The sequence below is a fragment of the Solea solea genome, chromosome 6 (assembly GCF_958295425.1).
Source record: "Solea solea chromosome 6, fSolSol10.1, whole genome shotgun sequence".
NCBI lineage: Eukaryota > Metazoa > Chordata > Actinopteri > Pleuronectiformes > Soleidae > Solea > Solea solea.
Genome location: NC_081139.1, coordinates 26657145 through 26673141, shown reverse-complemented (window position 1 = coordinate 26673141; position 15997 = coordinate 26657145). Strand labels below are relative to the sequence as shown.

The 15997-nt window shown below is 39.1% G+C and overlaps 2 protein-coding genes across 2 annotated transcripts; both read right to left on the bottom strand.

The window, feature by feature from the left end:
• Positions 1-667: 667 nt before the first annotated feature.
• Positions 668-9460, bottom strand: LOC131460883 (inter-alpha-trypsin inhibitor heavy chain H3-like). The gene is made up of 19 exons (XM_058631754.1): positions 9444-9460; positions 8211-8315; positions 7940-8102; positions 7741-7851; positions 7497-7625; positions 6612-6728; positions 6367-6535; positions 5230-5355; positions 4944-5125; positions 4018-4203; positions 3785-3924; positions 3114-3268; positions 2967-2993; positions 2798-2866; positions 2380-2493; positions 2057-2258; positions 1762-1934; positions 1180-1291; positions 668-901 (listed from the first exon to the last, which is right to left on the bottom strand). Coding segments are annotated over exons 1-19 (2421 nt in total). The 5' UTR covers positions 9446-9460; the 3' UTR covers positions 668-762.
• Positions 9461-13024: 3564 nt separating this feature from the next.
• mustn1b (musculoskeletal, embryonic nuclear protein 1b) lies at positions 13025-14799 on the bottom strand. Its single transcript, XM_058631419.1, has 3 exons — positions 14642-14799; positions 14436-14559; positions 13025-13396 (listed from the first exon to the last, which is right to left on the bottom strand). Exons 1-3 carry the CDS (start codon positions 14648-14650, stop codon positions 13281-13283), a joined length of 249 nt encoding a protein of 82 aa, XP_058487402.1. The 5' UTR covers positions 14651-14799; the 3' UTR covers positions 13025-13280.
• Positions 14800-15997: the final 1198 nt, after the last annotated feature.

Here is a 15997-nt window from a genome sequence, read left to right as displayed (position 1 = left end):
TCATGCTGCTGGAGGAGGGTCCCTGGCTTTGTTTATGCAACTGTGGGGGAAGTGGTGGGCAGCCAGTCCTGACTTGTCTGCCTGATACATTGTTGATTTAAAGGTCTGAACGTTTATTCATTTACGTCATTTCCACAAATCACCTACTCAACACAACGCGTTAATTAGAGGCCAGTGAAGAATGTTTGTGGAGTAAAAACAGTGATGAAGAGACACCTGGAACACAGAGGACCCTAACCCTCTTTGACCATCAAGAAATGTTTATTGAGAGGTTTTCACAAAGTGAGGACATTTTCATAAAGTGTGGACATTTTCAGAGAGTGAGGACATTTTCAGAGAGTGAGGACATTTTCAGAAAGTGTGGACATTTTCAGAAAGTGAGATAGTTCTCAGAAAGTGAGATAGTTCTCAGAAAGTGAAATGTTTTCAGAAAGTGAGGACATTTTCAGAGAGTGAGGACATTTTCAGAAAGTGAGGACATTTTCAGAAAGTGTGGACATTTTCAGAGAGTGAGGACATTTTCAGAGAGTGAGGACATTTTCAGAAAGTTGGGATATTTTCAGAAAGTGAGGACATTTTCAGAAAGTGAGGATGTTTTGTCTTATATTTCCAAAAATGTCTGTTTCTCTTTAACATAAGTGCTGTTGGATTTGTGATGTTGTAATTATGAGAAAAATAGAGTTGGACTCAACTCAAGCAAGTCCAGTCGCCCACAGCTAACTAATGTTTTGATGGTAAGGGTGATGACATTTAAACCTGATCTTAGACAGTTTTGAAAAGTTCCGACACAACATAGTCTGTCATGTCTCCATCGATGAGGCCGGTTCCATTATTGTGAACGAACCAGCAGGGAACGCTTTCCCCATTCTTCACATCCCTCCTGAAGTCTCTCTGCCAGCCTCTGTGAAGGAAAAAACCGAAATCAAAACATAATTCTGTTTACAATGCAAGAGTTATTGATTGATTCTGGACACATTCAAACGCTTCCACACACTTATCGAAGGTAGTAATTCCCAAACTTTCCAAGCGATGTTCATAAAACGTGATTTCATGCATGTTATTTAAAAAAATAACACACAAACTTTTGGCTAATTTGTAAGGGGACCCCAAAAAAATCTCCTGCAACCCATTTTTGGGTCTCTACCCAGTGTTTGGGAACCACTGATCTAAGGCTTGTACCTGGTCACATTGAGCTGCTGTCCCTTCACAAACATGGTGGCGTCCGGTTTCTCTGGGACTTCACCTGGACGCAGCTCAGACACCTCATATTCAATCCCATGGTAGAACTGACCTGTAGGACAACCCAACATTTACAGGAAATATTATTATTTTTAAATATGATCATTGTGACTCTACAACTCTCCACCTTTCGAGCACAAGTAAATGACAATATTCTCTCGCTGTAAGTGTTTAAAGGGAAACTACATGTGTAACATTTGGTAGGGTGTATTGGCAGAAATTGAATCTACTACCCTTCTTTAAAAAATACTGTAGACAAGGTTCTTGCTTTATTGAGGCCACCATCTTGCACCGCCATGTTTCTAAAGTCGCCCAAACAGACAAACCAGCCAGAGTGTGCTTTAGTATTTAAAGCAGAAACTTGCTACCCTAACAAAGGTTTAACATCTTTTTTAGGCTAAGGCCACAGGAGTTTACTGACGTGCTTGGGAAAGGGACGTCAGGATAATCAGGATAACTCTTGAGCAGCTATAATCCTAAAACCATGTGATCTACTTCCGGCTAAGTGTGTCATGTTTGTACCCAGCAGGCCGTGAACAGCAGGGGAGAGGAGATGACTGTCCAAGGTGTAGAAACCCAAATAGTCCCGATGGTACGGATGCTTCTCCCACACTTTGTGTAGCAGGACGACAAACTTGACTGAATCTTTCAGAGTCACCATCAGGCTGCGGTCCTTGGTCACAAGAAGATCCACACTGTGGGAGGAGGAGGAGGAGATTATTCTGAACTGGACTTGACGTTTCACTTTATTCATGTTAAAGGAAACGTTTCTCTCACTAAGAGAGAAAGAAAAACGTGTGATGGTGCAGCCGCTCACTTGAGTCCTTTGAGAGAGGCCGAGTCCGACCACAGCAGTTTGACCCATTTGCTGTCCTGGAACACTGAGATGTCACGAGTGTTCACCTCCAGCCTCACCCCCAGAGTCTGGTGGACGATGCCAAAGCGCCAGAAATACGTGTTCATTTTACCATCAGGAGGGATTTTCTTGTCTCCAATTATCTGGCCATTGACCAAAATACCTGAGGGAAACAACAGGTTAATAAGTAGCACATACATGTACAAACATTGGTCAGTAAGAAGTAGACCAGGTTGTACTAACTGTTGACAAAGTCTTGATGATGATCAGGACTCAGGACTGACCTGATTGTGGGTCTGTAACCAGAGAGAAAATGGTTCCTGGTCTGTCGTTAATGTTGAAGCACAGAGCGTCTTCTTTCTCTGGCAGCTCTATCATGAAATGAGGATCTCCATCCACTGCAAGTGATCACAGTGACAGTAGACGACACAATGAATGTCAGGCTCCTTTGAGCGCATTTGCTGAGGAGGAGGAAGTTCAGCGGACGGGATTTCTTTTCCCAAGGTAAATAAAAATTTCCTGGAAATGTTGGAAAAAGGGCTAATAATCATATGCTCACGTATCGTGAGCCTATGAAATACATGAACATGAGTTTGTCCAACAAAATAATTCATTTGCTAGTTAGCAAACCCGCAATATTATGTCTTTAAAAGCAATTTCACGAAATAATCTCATAACTGCGCTACCTAAAATATGACTTACCAAAATATGTTGGTGACGACTGGTAAGTGTGCGTGTACACAGCAGGGTTTACAGACATGTATGGACGCCCTGTACAGGGAGGATAAAAGCAGGATACAATGAGCACAGTCCATTGACTTAAATATATAAATATTTATTTGCCTTGTGGTTAAAGAAATTAGAGTTTCACCTCTTCTTTCTGCCTCTTGTCTTTGTTCTGTCAAAAAGCAGAACAACTAATGACATTGCACAGTTCGTGTCCATGTATGACAGTGATGTTCTATTGTCTTTTGTCTGCACTGGATCACATTGTAAACTACTTCATTTCCCTCCTCACCTTCAGTCAGCTTGTCTGCAATGAGAAAGCTGTCCGTTCCGTCTTCAGTCTCAGGCTTGGTGACCACCATGGAGGTGAGAGGGGTGACGAAGTTGTACTGCAGAGACATGTCCAACGCCTTGGCTGTGGCATTGTCCTTCTCGTCTGAGGGACCGCTATGATTAAGAAATATTGGATAATAAACATTATCTGACAGAGGTTCAGAGTACCTGGAAACCGCCGTCGGTAAATGGCTCGGTCTGCCACACCAAAGCTCATAGAGAAAACAGTGTTTTTAGCTGCTGATGTACTGCTGCCTCATTTGTCAAGTTTGTGTCACTTAGATAAATCTGAACCAATTAGTTCAAACACCGCAGTCACAAAATACCACATTTAAACTTACTGATGGGGACAATAGTGGATCGGCAACTTCACGGGCTGTGATATAAAATTGTTGATTTTCTCTATGGGATTTGGTGTGGGACATTACAAATGTCAGCCAGAAAACGTGAAAACATCATCTAAAAATGTCATAGACTCAAGTAGGTGTACATTATATCACATGAGCCTATTGTTAAGTGGATAAAAAAAATTGTTTTCCGTATTCTGGTGCTTGGAAATGACTCAGAAAAGAGCCTGAGAACGTCTTCAAAAAACTTGAACTGTTACTGGAAGTGAAAACGTAAACACACCTGGTCTCCAGTAACTGCTGGATGGTCAGATAGGCCCACAGACGCTCTGTGAAATCCCCAAAGATGTACTCCTCATCTGGGTATATGTCGGTCCATTTCACAGGACTGGCCTGACCCTGTGCTTTGTAGTCCTCCTCAAGCTACAGGGAAGAGTTTACGTCAAATCAACAAAGTAAATAACAACAGACACACCAGTCTTCTCTCCACCTCGATAGTGTCTCTACATTTCTTACCCCCTGACCCATCACATCCACCATGAAGTTGTCCAGGTCGTTGTCGGTCAGCCGACCAGCCACCACGATCTCTGAGCCGTTAAACAACTGGCTGAAGTGGTTTGTGGTCAACATCTCCACTGCATTGTCAGGATAACGCAGGTCCACCTCCAAAAGCAGAGGACTGGCAACTTCATCATAGAAACCCTGAAATAAAAAAGCTATTCTTAACGTATCTTTTCAAAAGGTATTTATTATCTAATTGCAGATGAAGGAGACGTAGCTGGTACAGTTTATGTGTAATGATTCAAAGGGATAGTTCTGGATTTTGGAAGTTTACTGAAAGTAAATCCAAACAAAGGATTTCAAACAGCAAAATCACAAGTAGTTTCTCTATGGACTTTGGTGCAGGCGAGTGAGCGCATCAAAGCATCTCATGCCAGCAAGAAAAGCTGTCTAACGTTGAGATAAAGTGTGGAACATATATTGAAGATTTAGCGTTTGTAGCATCAGCAAAGGCATGAAGAACATGTGGAAGAACCCAGAGATGGATTTTAATCAAGAAGCTTGGAGAGTTTGGTCAGTCAATTGTCTCAAAGAATCACCAGCACTGCATGTCTTTTCCTGCTCGACGCCTGATTTAGGAGCTTTGTCTGGAAAATGGAGGTTCAAAGCTAATTTCAGGTCAACAGAGACAATTTTAACCTTCTTTGGTCCTGAGTATCGACAGACACGCTGTGAGTGCAAGATGCTCTATACGTGAACAGCTGCTTCAGGGGAGCCTTTGCTTTAGAAGCTAAAATGGTGTCCCAGCCTGGAAGTCATGATGTCTGAGGCTACCGTTCCCAGCACCGCGGACACACACACAGTTACAGTCGGTAACTCATTTAATTACATTTTACAAAGCCTGAACCATGCATTTAAACATCAGGAAAAAAAACTTTCACCTGGAGCTGGAGCGTTGCATCTGAAGCTTCATATATTCTGCGGGCGACTCCATTGTTTTGTTTGCTCATCACATCCAGGAAGGAGTAATCCACATCATTACCAAATCCAAGACAGAACAGAGACATGTTCCCTCCAGCTGCAGAACGCACGTTCTCCTGGATTTTCTCGAGGTTCTGTTCCCCTTCAGAGCCACAGATATAATGTGCACAGCTGTAATCCTCTATAAAGTGTACATTTCATTATTCAAATGTGAGTAGATACTCGGTGCACGCTCCAGACGCTCACCGTAATTTGGCATTCCATCCGTCAGTAAAATAATCATATCTACGCTCCTCTCAGGGAGCTTCATCTCCTGCCTGTCATTGACCAGCAGGTTTACACCACTTATCACTGCGTCATTGATGTTGGTGCCTTAAAGGGAAAATAAATAAATGTATCAAAAGAGAGTGTATTTCTGTCAACGTTTGGCATTAAAGGTCCAGTCTGTAACATTTAGGAGAGTTTATTGAATGTACTATCTACAAGTAGTGTCTGATTAAGTGCATGAATCACTTCAAAAATCAAGGTCGTTGTTAGAAAAAGTCTGAAAAGCCCAAGGAAAAAGTATTTTTTAGGTACAAGGGCCTTGCTTTAAGGGGGCGGGCATCTTGCATAGTCATGTTTCTAAAGCAGCCCCTTACTACACAAACAAAGACAAATGACTCCACCTTACGAAAAGACAGAGAACGTGGAAGAGTAGAGACAGTTGTGAAAAACTGGGCTTGTGAGTGTCTCGCTCTCATTCCACCAAAATACCACTTTTTCTAAATACTTTAAGTTTTAAAAGGTTCAGGAGGAGGGGGAACAGGGAGGGGGAGGGGCTTATAAGTCAGTCTCTTTCAAAGGTTGATTGCACAAAAATATTTCAATCCAACCAAAATCGGCAGCATGAAGCAGGCACTTTATTATGTTGTCCAAATTTTGACAAAAAAGTCGTACTTTTAGTACGTCTTCCAAAATGTGACAAAAAAGTAATATGTCGTCCAAAATGTGACAAAAAGCCATAGTTAGAGTGCGGGCGTGATCCTACAGTGACACACTGTTCAGATCCAGAAAAATAATCACAAAAATCTCTAAACAAACTCTTCTCCTGCCCACAATTTTCCAACCTATGCAGACAATTTTTACATAAAAGCGTTGCTATGGTTGCAGTTTTTTTAAAATCACCTAAAAGCGCAGAGAGTTCTGGTCAAACCTCCCATTGACCCCCATGTTAAATGTCTGCTTTTGAGTTTTTAAAAATCAGGACGAGGGTGATTTTAAAACTGTAATTTCTCTGTCAATTCACAAATTTAAATTAAATTTAAATGTGTGGGAGCTCCTGAAAGTATATCATTTTTTTACACACAGGACCTTTAAAGTTGTTATTTTTAAGTTACTGACCTCCTCTGTGGTCTAACGTTTTGACGTCAGCTATGGCCTCGGCTACGTTTTCGTCGGTCGCTTTGCTCAGCGAGTTCTTCCAGGAGACGATCTTGTCATCAAACTTGATGAGGGCAAAGTGGTCGTCCTCGTGCAGGTCTTCGAGGATCTGCAGCATTGCCTCACGTGTCTAGAAAAGGTCACCAGGAGGTGAACATGAGTACAACAGTGTTTTTTACCACTACATCCTTTCACCAGCCGCTCACCTGTTCAATCTTCCTCCCTCTCATCGATCCGCTCATGTCAATCACAAAAACCACATTCTTCGGGACTCTGTGCAGGTCGGACGGAGCGAAGAAGTGGACAAAGTATCCATTCACAATCTGAGGGTAAGAGAATCGTAGGGAAGTAGTAATGACTGGACATCTGCACGTTCATGATTAACCTGCTTCAAATTATGGAAGTCCATTTCTGCCAGATAGAAAGCCATGACTTTTTATGACTTTTTCTCTCATTTCTACTTTTTTATGTCATAATTGCAACTTTTTTTACCCAATAATTATGACTTTTATCTTACAATTTCGACTTTTTATCTTATAATTATGACTTTTATCTTATAATTATGACTTTTATCTTATAATTATGGCGTAAATGGGCTTCCTTAGGCTTCCTTCCCTAGTACTATTAAAAGTTAGTTATTATAAGTTTATTTTTAAAAAATTTATTTGTTCCATAGAATTCATATAAATCTAACTTAACCGCACCGCTGTTTTCATATCCTGTAAAATGTCACGCTCCTCACTTTATTTAGCCAGTCAGTTATTTTTATTTTATTTTTTTTTTATTTATTGTAAATGAACAATGGAATCAAATTTCAACAATAAAACAATATAATTCTGCTGTCAATCACAGTGGCAGGAGGGTGACATTAACAGAAATCTTCTTTGTCGTTTTTATGCACTGTAGGGTTGATTTTTTTTGATTGATTAAAAAACTGTAGGGTCAGTAAACAGTGTTGAAAGGAGGAAGGTTTGATTTGTTTTACTCATATTGATCACAACAGAGTGACCAAACTATTTTACAGTATGTTATCACTCCATTTACTCATTCTATTCTTTATTCTATATATTGATTATATATATTCAGCTGACCTGAATGTCCCCAAAGCTCTTTTCTCTGTTTACGTCATATTTGATGACGAAATCGCCATCGATGAGCGTTCCCTCGCAGTCTGGACACTTCTTCTGCTGTTCCACGGTCGGTGAGAAGGAGACGCGTGCCTGACGACGAGATGGACACACACACACGCACACACACAGGTAAGCTTATTTACTTACTGTAGTTTAGTTAATGTGCAGACAAAATGAAATGAAAGCAATGATGTTTTTTGTCCACCTTGTTGTCGGTGACAGTTTTCTCCACCAGGGGGAGCAGGTCATCGCTGAGGAAGGTTGCGTGGGCGTCGACAAACACAATGCCCTGTGGCTCATAGATGTTTGTCACCATCTGTCTCAACACAGTCAAAATATTCACTCAGGATCGATAGAATAACTGTAAGGTGGTAAACTGCAAACTCCAAACTGCACTGACACACCTGAAAGTTCTGCACCAGTGCTTTGGGTTGAACTCGTGTTAAAATCTCATATTGGCCCAGTTTCCTCTGAAGCAGCTCCTCGTGGGTCAGAACGAAGGTCACGTTACTTTGAGCTGCGACGTTGACAGACACTGAAAACTTCTCCATCTTTCTCCCAGAGGCCCTGAAATAAAACACAGACATGATCACAGACATTGGAATGATCGGATTAGATCAGATTAGAATCTTTACAAGTCTACAGAAACGGTTTATATCCTCTTGACCGACTCACTTGACCAGTCCGGCAGTCTGTCCAGAGGAAACAGCTTTCTCATACTGTTTCCTGACCTTTTCTTTCTCCTTCACCTCCCCAACATACACCAGACCTTCAATTTCCCTGTGAGGCACAAAGACGGACAAAGACGGTTGGAGGAAGCAGAGCTTAAATATGGTTTGACTACAATACGTCATCATTAAATGAAAGTAAAACAACATTTTGGTGGCACCAGGACCAATTTTGACATAAAGTTGAATTTAAAGGATATTGAAGTGTTTGGGAGTCATTATAGACCACAAACTTTGTCAGAAACCACACATAGAACACATTAAATGTAAATTATCTAAATGTATTGCCATTCTTTATAATAACAAAGGATTTATTGAATAAAAACTGCCGGAGGATATTGTGCTGTTCGATTGTAATGCCCTATATGTCATACTGTATCGACATTTGGGGAAACAAACTTAGATCGTATAATTAAACTTCAGAAAAGAGCAATTCGAATAATAAACTAGTACAAATAGGCGTGTTTTTTATGTCGGATGCAACAAACGCGCTCGGACGAGTTCACAGTCAACTTTTTTGTTCGTCTTGGTCTATGACATCTTCCCGCCAAGTTTGAGGAAAATCAGTGGAACTCAATTTTCGCTCTGTTTTCACTTTAGGGGGGACACTGTATTTTCACCAGACCTGACCTTCATACCAAGTTTTAAGAGTTTTTATGCACGTTAACGCCCTCAAAAATGACCGCAAAGCCACGGATATAACAATAATCTGAAGGATAAGAATAGGTTTTGGCCCCTGCCATTCATGGCTCGGGCCCTAATAAAGTTGGATATCTGGAGTTTTTCACAGGATCTATTATGCTAAAATTTTTAGACATCTTATATTTTCCAAAACATTTGAGATCATTTTTTGTGTGATGAATAAAACTCTTCCTGTTTGCATTCAAATTCTCTTTAAATTAAGAGAAGGAGATTATAATTTCGAACAAGCTCAATGATAAAATGCAATTGTGTAAAAAATGTAAAATAATTACAGTTTACAATGCAAAGTGAAGTATAGTATTATATTGTAAGTGCATTGTTTTATGTATTTTCTATACATTTCTTTTTTTTTCCTAGTGTTGGACAGGATTTTACTTTATATGGACTTTTTATATGAATGTAACCGAAATAAAGCAATTCATTCATTCAAATATTGTTTGTGTGGAGACAGTGGAAGTGAGCGTGTAGAAGCACAGACATGCTGAAGTCGGTGATGAAGGCCGTCTTGGGCAGCTCCACTTCAAAGAAGATTTCCTGCTGGGCGTTTGCTTTGTTCAGAGCCACGGACGTCACGACGGTGCGGGCGAAACGAGACGTCACAGTGCAGTCCACGCTGACGCTGTGCACCTCCACCTGACACAGAAGCAGAAGGAGGACATGGAAAGACGGACACAACAATGGACATGAGCCAATCGAAGGGTTCTACTCTGTGAAACTTGATCTTGTGGAGGACTAAAAATGACATTATAATAAAACAACAAACAAGGCAATCAGAGATGGCATATGACTGCTGGTCATATTGGCAAGTGCAAGTGCGGAAACACAAACACAAAATCAGACAGACAGACAGACAGACACAGTGTCACTAAAAATGATTAATTATTTATTAATAATTATCCATTAGAGCCAGAGCAACCTATTGGAATTCCTGGAATTTATTTACTTATTTTTTCTTCCAAAATGTCAAAAAATAAACTGATGTCATAGTATTATAAATGTATTATTATTATTATTATTATTACAAAAAGTTATAGTATGTATTGTATGTCGAGAAAGATTTAAAAATATAAACAATATAAATTGTTTATTTATTTATTCATTAATTCATTATTTTTATTATAATGTAATTTCTCCTCCTCCCTTATGTATATATTTTTTCATCTGTTTTGCTGAAGGGTGCAGCCCATGACGAGACATTATGTCATTGGTTCCACTTTGGGAGTGTTGTGATGAGGCTGCTCAGCAGGGTGAATGTGCACATTTAAAAATAGAACTTTTATTTTATTTTCCATTATCAATATACTAATGTATTAAAGCAGTCACAGTCTGTGATTGTGATGACCCATGTTTGTACAATGTTTTTCTGGCTGTGGTTTTTCCATTTAAGCCCCCACTGCTTTCGACCACACCCTCACTCGTAGTGCTTTTACTCAATATTCTCAATCCTTTTTTTTTTCTTGTACTTATGTGTGTGAAAAATAAATAAAAATAAAATAAAATACAACTTTTCTTGCCTTTTTTCTGCAGTCCCCTGACTCAGTCTCTAACATCTTCAGGTGTAATTTTTATGCATTTATTCACAGTATATACATATATATATACGTGTGTGTGTATGTGTGGTGTGTGTGTGTATATATATATATATATGTTATCAATACCACCTATGCTGCTAAATAAGTAAATTGTAAGTAAAATGATTCTTTTTTATTTTGCAGATATTTAGTTTTTCATGACCACAGAATGAGCCTGAGAGGCAGCCATTTTGGACCAACTCAAGTCTACACACTGTACCTTTAAGCTTTTTAGTAGTTGTAGTAGTAATTGACAGTTTTTTGTTTGTCTTTTTATAGGTGGGGGAGGCGATGCATGCAGATTTCATCATATCCATAGACTCAAACTTAAATTTCTTACCGACACCTCATTGATGCTCCGTTTCTGTAATTATAAAAAGAGACATTTTTGATTTGAAAAATAAAAATTTAAGACAAAAACTGTCACCGTCTGCTGTTCTAGTATTCTTTAATAAAACAAAAATCAAAGAAGAAATAAGTCTGTGTGTGTGTGTGTGTGTGTGTGTGTGAGTTCACCTGTGGAGCTCCATGATCCTTCGAGATGACCGGACCGAGGCAGACGCAGCCCCACAGCAGCAGCAGCAGCAGCAGACGAACACGCAACAGTCCAGACATGACCAAACATCTACTGAACACTAACTGACTTCAGTGCTGAGGGGGAAAAAGAAAGCGCTGTGTCCAGAGGGAGGGTCACAAAGTGTGTAAGTGTGTGTTATTTGTACATGCATCTTTGTGAGGACCAAAATGACAAATAAACTCTATTTAAACCTACAGTATATACAGAGGCTATATAAGAATGTGCAATCTAAATATAAAAAAATACATTTTCACCAACAACCTGAGCAAAAAGTTACTCAAAAATGTTTTAAATTGGATTGAATTTGTGAAATTTGTGAAATACATCACGGTTTAAAGTTCACATGGCTCGTTTTTATTAACAAAAAGAAAAACACTAATTTTGTGACTTATGCACAATTATCGCTTCTAAAAATGCGATATATAAAATGAATCATATCGTTGACTCAAAAAACACACTTTGTAAAGCCTGAATAAACACACACACACCCAGGATGTAAGGAGTTGTGTATTAATTTGGCAAATTTACCATGGGTTAAAATGGTTGTTCATTGGTTAAGACTTGGGTTTTAGTGTTAGGGTTGCTGTGTGTGTACTTGTATTTATAGCTTATTATGTTTTTGGGGGACATTTTGTCTGGGCCCACAACTTTAAAGGGTTAAGACCTGGTTTTAGGATTAAGGTTAGGCATTTGATTGTAGGTTCACTAAGATTAAAAAAAAAAAATTGTTTGTGTGTGTGTGTTTTGCTGTACTGTGAGGTCCAACTATTGACGGACTACCTTTTTTGTGAGGACATTTTTGGTTGTGAGGACCTTTTGGGCAGTCCTCACAAAAACAATGCTGCTATGGCTTCTTGGGAGCCTAGACTTTATGCTGTGTAAGTTTCAGCCAAAGTCCTCTCAACAGTAGGAAATGATGGAAATTGTGTTTTCCCCTGTGTGTGTGTGTGTGTGTGTGTGTGTGTGTGTGTGTGTGTGTTGATGTTTGAAACCCATCAAACATCGATTTGCAATGTAGGAGTCAGTCTTGACTTATTTTAGTTTAGTGTTAGTTTAAATGATTAGTTAACTGCTGGCCTTAAGCCTTTGATGAAATATTCTTGCAGGGAAAGGAACGTGGCTTTGTGAACCTATCTTTGACAACTATGATAGATAGAGGGATTGGGAGATATGTATGTAGCAGGGTTGTATGTATGTTAGAAGCTGTACTAGGTTTGTTAAGTTACATTATATTACTGTTAAATCAATAGATCATCGTTCACGACCTGGAACATCAAGGGAAAATTTCTATGTGTTGATGATCCAAAGGAAGCCTGGATACATGTGGACAGTACGGCAAGTGAAAAATAAATGTACAAACCCTTTACATGACTCTCTTGCCTTGGAGATTGACACATTAAAACACAAGAAACCTGCACATAGAAACCTGCCTACGGCCAACAACGTTTGGTGGCTTTGGAATAAAGTAATAAGTGTAGTAAGCCTAGATAAGTTAGAAACCACTGAGTCTTCGGTAAATATTACCTATAAACACTATTATTAGTACCAATTAATGACAGCAACTTAATTAATTCTCCTCCACTAAATTAGTGTTAAGTGTAGGAGATAATTCCAAGTACTGCTATAATTACTTTCACATTAATTTAAAGCGGGATAAGACATGTATCACTTAACCTCATGATAATGTTAAAAGTGACTGAACAGTAACCTGATTTACAACTAAAATGTATCACAAATGTTAATAACTCAGCCTTTGATAGGACAAGCTACTTATTTGTTTGGTGCAAGAACTGAACAAAATCTGCAGGGCAGTCAAACATGTAATAAATTATTTGGCCACTGGAGGGCAGTAAGAAAAAGATAACAACACAACAGCAATCAGCAAATAAAAACAAACACTGCATTTCCATATAAAAGACGAAATAATTTATTAAGTGTTCGGATTAAAAAAAAGACTGAACAAATAAGCAAATGTCAATTAAAAAAAAAACACCTTTGTGGACTGATTAATACATGACACACAATTTATATAAGCCACGTTACAAACCTGACCTACAGTACAGTAACTGCTCACACAGCAGTAAGCTCAACATACATCCATGCAAACACACTCAGTTGGTTGTTGCTGTTGTTGTTGTTGTTATTGTTGTTGCTGCTGCTGCTGCTGCTACTTGTTGAAAACACTGGCTCCTGGAGCTTTAGCAGCTTCATTTTTGCCCAGTACTGTTTCTGTTCCCGTCCTCACGTTGCTGAAAACAGATGGAGCCACTTTGCCCATACGCTCTGCACAGACACAGACACACACACAGAGACAGACAGTGATTTAAATGTTAGTGAAGAAAAAAAGACAAAAAGATTTTGTCCAGATTTCTGCTGGCTGATCCTTCCAGCTCAATACTCCCTTCTGGAAAGGGTAACCAGAACAAGTACGGCGGGTACAACTCGACTGTCTTTCTGAAGGTTTATTTCACATGCACAATTAAGCAGCCGTCAGTTAGTAGTTAGACAGTTATTAGTTTGAAGTTAGTCAGTTAGTTAGTTATTAGACAGCATTTTGTTAGGTTGTAAAACCGACCAGTCGTACAGGTTCTGATGATAGATAGATTTACAAAGGCGCATACGAAGGCGATATATAACAAAACATGGCTTTGACGATGCACCTTAAAGGCACTTTAAAGGCAACGGTGCTTTGATACCAATTACAACAATGAACAGATAAATAGAATGAAAGATAAATAGCTTTGCCTGCTAGAAAGTTCTACACATTTAGTGTAATAAAGAGCAGCGGTCCTGAAAGAACCACCTGAGAAAGCTCTTGAAGTAACACCATTTGCACCAACTTTAAAATACAGTGGTGTAAATAAGGGGCTTTTTCAGGGTTAAAAGGGTTTAGGTGTTTAGTTGCAGTAGTTATGGTTAAGGTAAGGGGCTAATGCAGACATGTCCAAAATCTGGCCCGCAGGCTAATCACGGCCCTCTGTCAGATTTTGTACGGCCCACAGCATTAGGCAGAACCTCAAGATCTGAATTGTGGTCAGGTTAGGGTTAGGGTTAGGTATTAACTAGTTTGTAGTTAAGGTTAGCGATAATGGTTTGGTTCAACTGTCCAAATGAATGGAAGTCAATGCAGTGTCTTATCCAAGGATAGATAACTTGGATTTAAAGGACTATTGCAAAACTCTTTACTGTTTACACATAATTACATAAACCCCTATACATATATATGTTATGTTATGTTATGTTATGTTATATTATCCTTTATTGATACCAGAGTGCAAAAAAAACCAAGACACAACATTAATAAAAGACTTTGCTCACTCACCACACTCCACCATGACCTCATAGGTTTTACTCTTGACCTCGCCCTTTAATCCCAGTTTACTGCGAGCTCCTTTCAGGTCCTCCTCCTTCATAGGTGGACGCTTCTTCTTTTTCACCTCGCCTGGCTTAGAAAGAAGAAGAAAAATAGTGAACATAAAGTGTAATATTGTCAATATTTGTGATAACATTTGACTCATCTTCACTTACCTGTGACATGGTGATTGAACTACGTGTACTGATTCAACAGAAAACTCTTCCAGTGAGACAAAGTGACTGCTGTCTGTGTGTGTCTTTGTCTCTCAGCATGTCTGCCATTATATATAGTCTTGGTCCAGACTCAGTGAGTCAATCAGAGCAGCTGTCCACCAACCAACTCGGCCTGTTGTCCTGTTGTCAGGATGTATTATTAGATATGATGTGAGGGGTGGTACAGCTGGAGTGGGTCCAAGTCTTTTATCAAATGCTTACAGGCCAACAGCTGATAATTCAGGAGACAACACAAGTGACATCCGGCGACAGCTTCTCTCTACTGAAGTCAAAAACAAACTAGATCATCATACACTGAGGGAGTGAACAGAGTTAGAGTAAAAAGAAAATAATGAATTCACACGATAAACCATGGGAGAAGAAAGTATGGGCATTGAAATGTCAAAAATAAGGAACAAAGTGTGTTCCCTGTCTGTTCAATATGTCTATTATCTTTCAAATATGGAACAAATCTTATTCTATGGAACAGTTGGCAGCTCTATCATTCTAGCTTACCCGTGATAGTTTAGCTAACTTTAGTTAGTAGTCTGTTGTTTTACCAGGTTTTTGTGCTTCATTAATCCTCATGATAATTTACAACACGTGATAGTTTAGCTAAATTAAGATGTAGTCTGTTGTTTTACCAGGTTGTGGTGCTTCATTAATCCTCATACTAATTTACCACAGGTGATAGTTTAGCTAACTTTAGCTGTAGTCTGTGGTTTTACCAGGTTTTGGTGCTTCATCAATCCTCATGCTTATTTACCACAGGTGATAGTTTAGCTAACTTAAACTCAAATTGTTCATTTACCAGGTTTTTGTGCTCCATTAATCCTCATGCTAATTGAACACAAATGACAGTTTAGCTAACTTAAACTTAAATTGTTCATTTACCAGGTTTTTGTGCTCCAGTAATCCTCATGCTAATTTACCACAGGTGATAGTTTAGCTAACTTTAGCTGTAGTCTGTTCTTTTACCAGGTTTTTGTGCTCCATTAATCCTCATGCTAATTTACCACCGGTGATAGTTTAGCTAACTTTAGCTGTAGTCTGTTCCTTTACAAGGTTTTTGTGCTTCATCAATCCTCATGCTTATTTACCACAGGTGATAGTTTAGCTAACTTAAACTCAAATTGTTAATTTACCAGGTTTTGTGCTTCATTAATCCTCATGCTAATTGAACACACATGACAGTTTAGCTAATTTAAACTTAAATTGTTAATTTACCAGGTTTTTGTGCTCCATTAATCCTCATACTAATTTACCACAGGTGATAGTTTAGCTAACTTTAGCTGTAGTCTGTTCTTTTACAAGGTT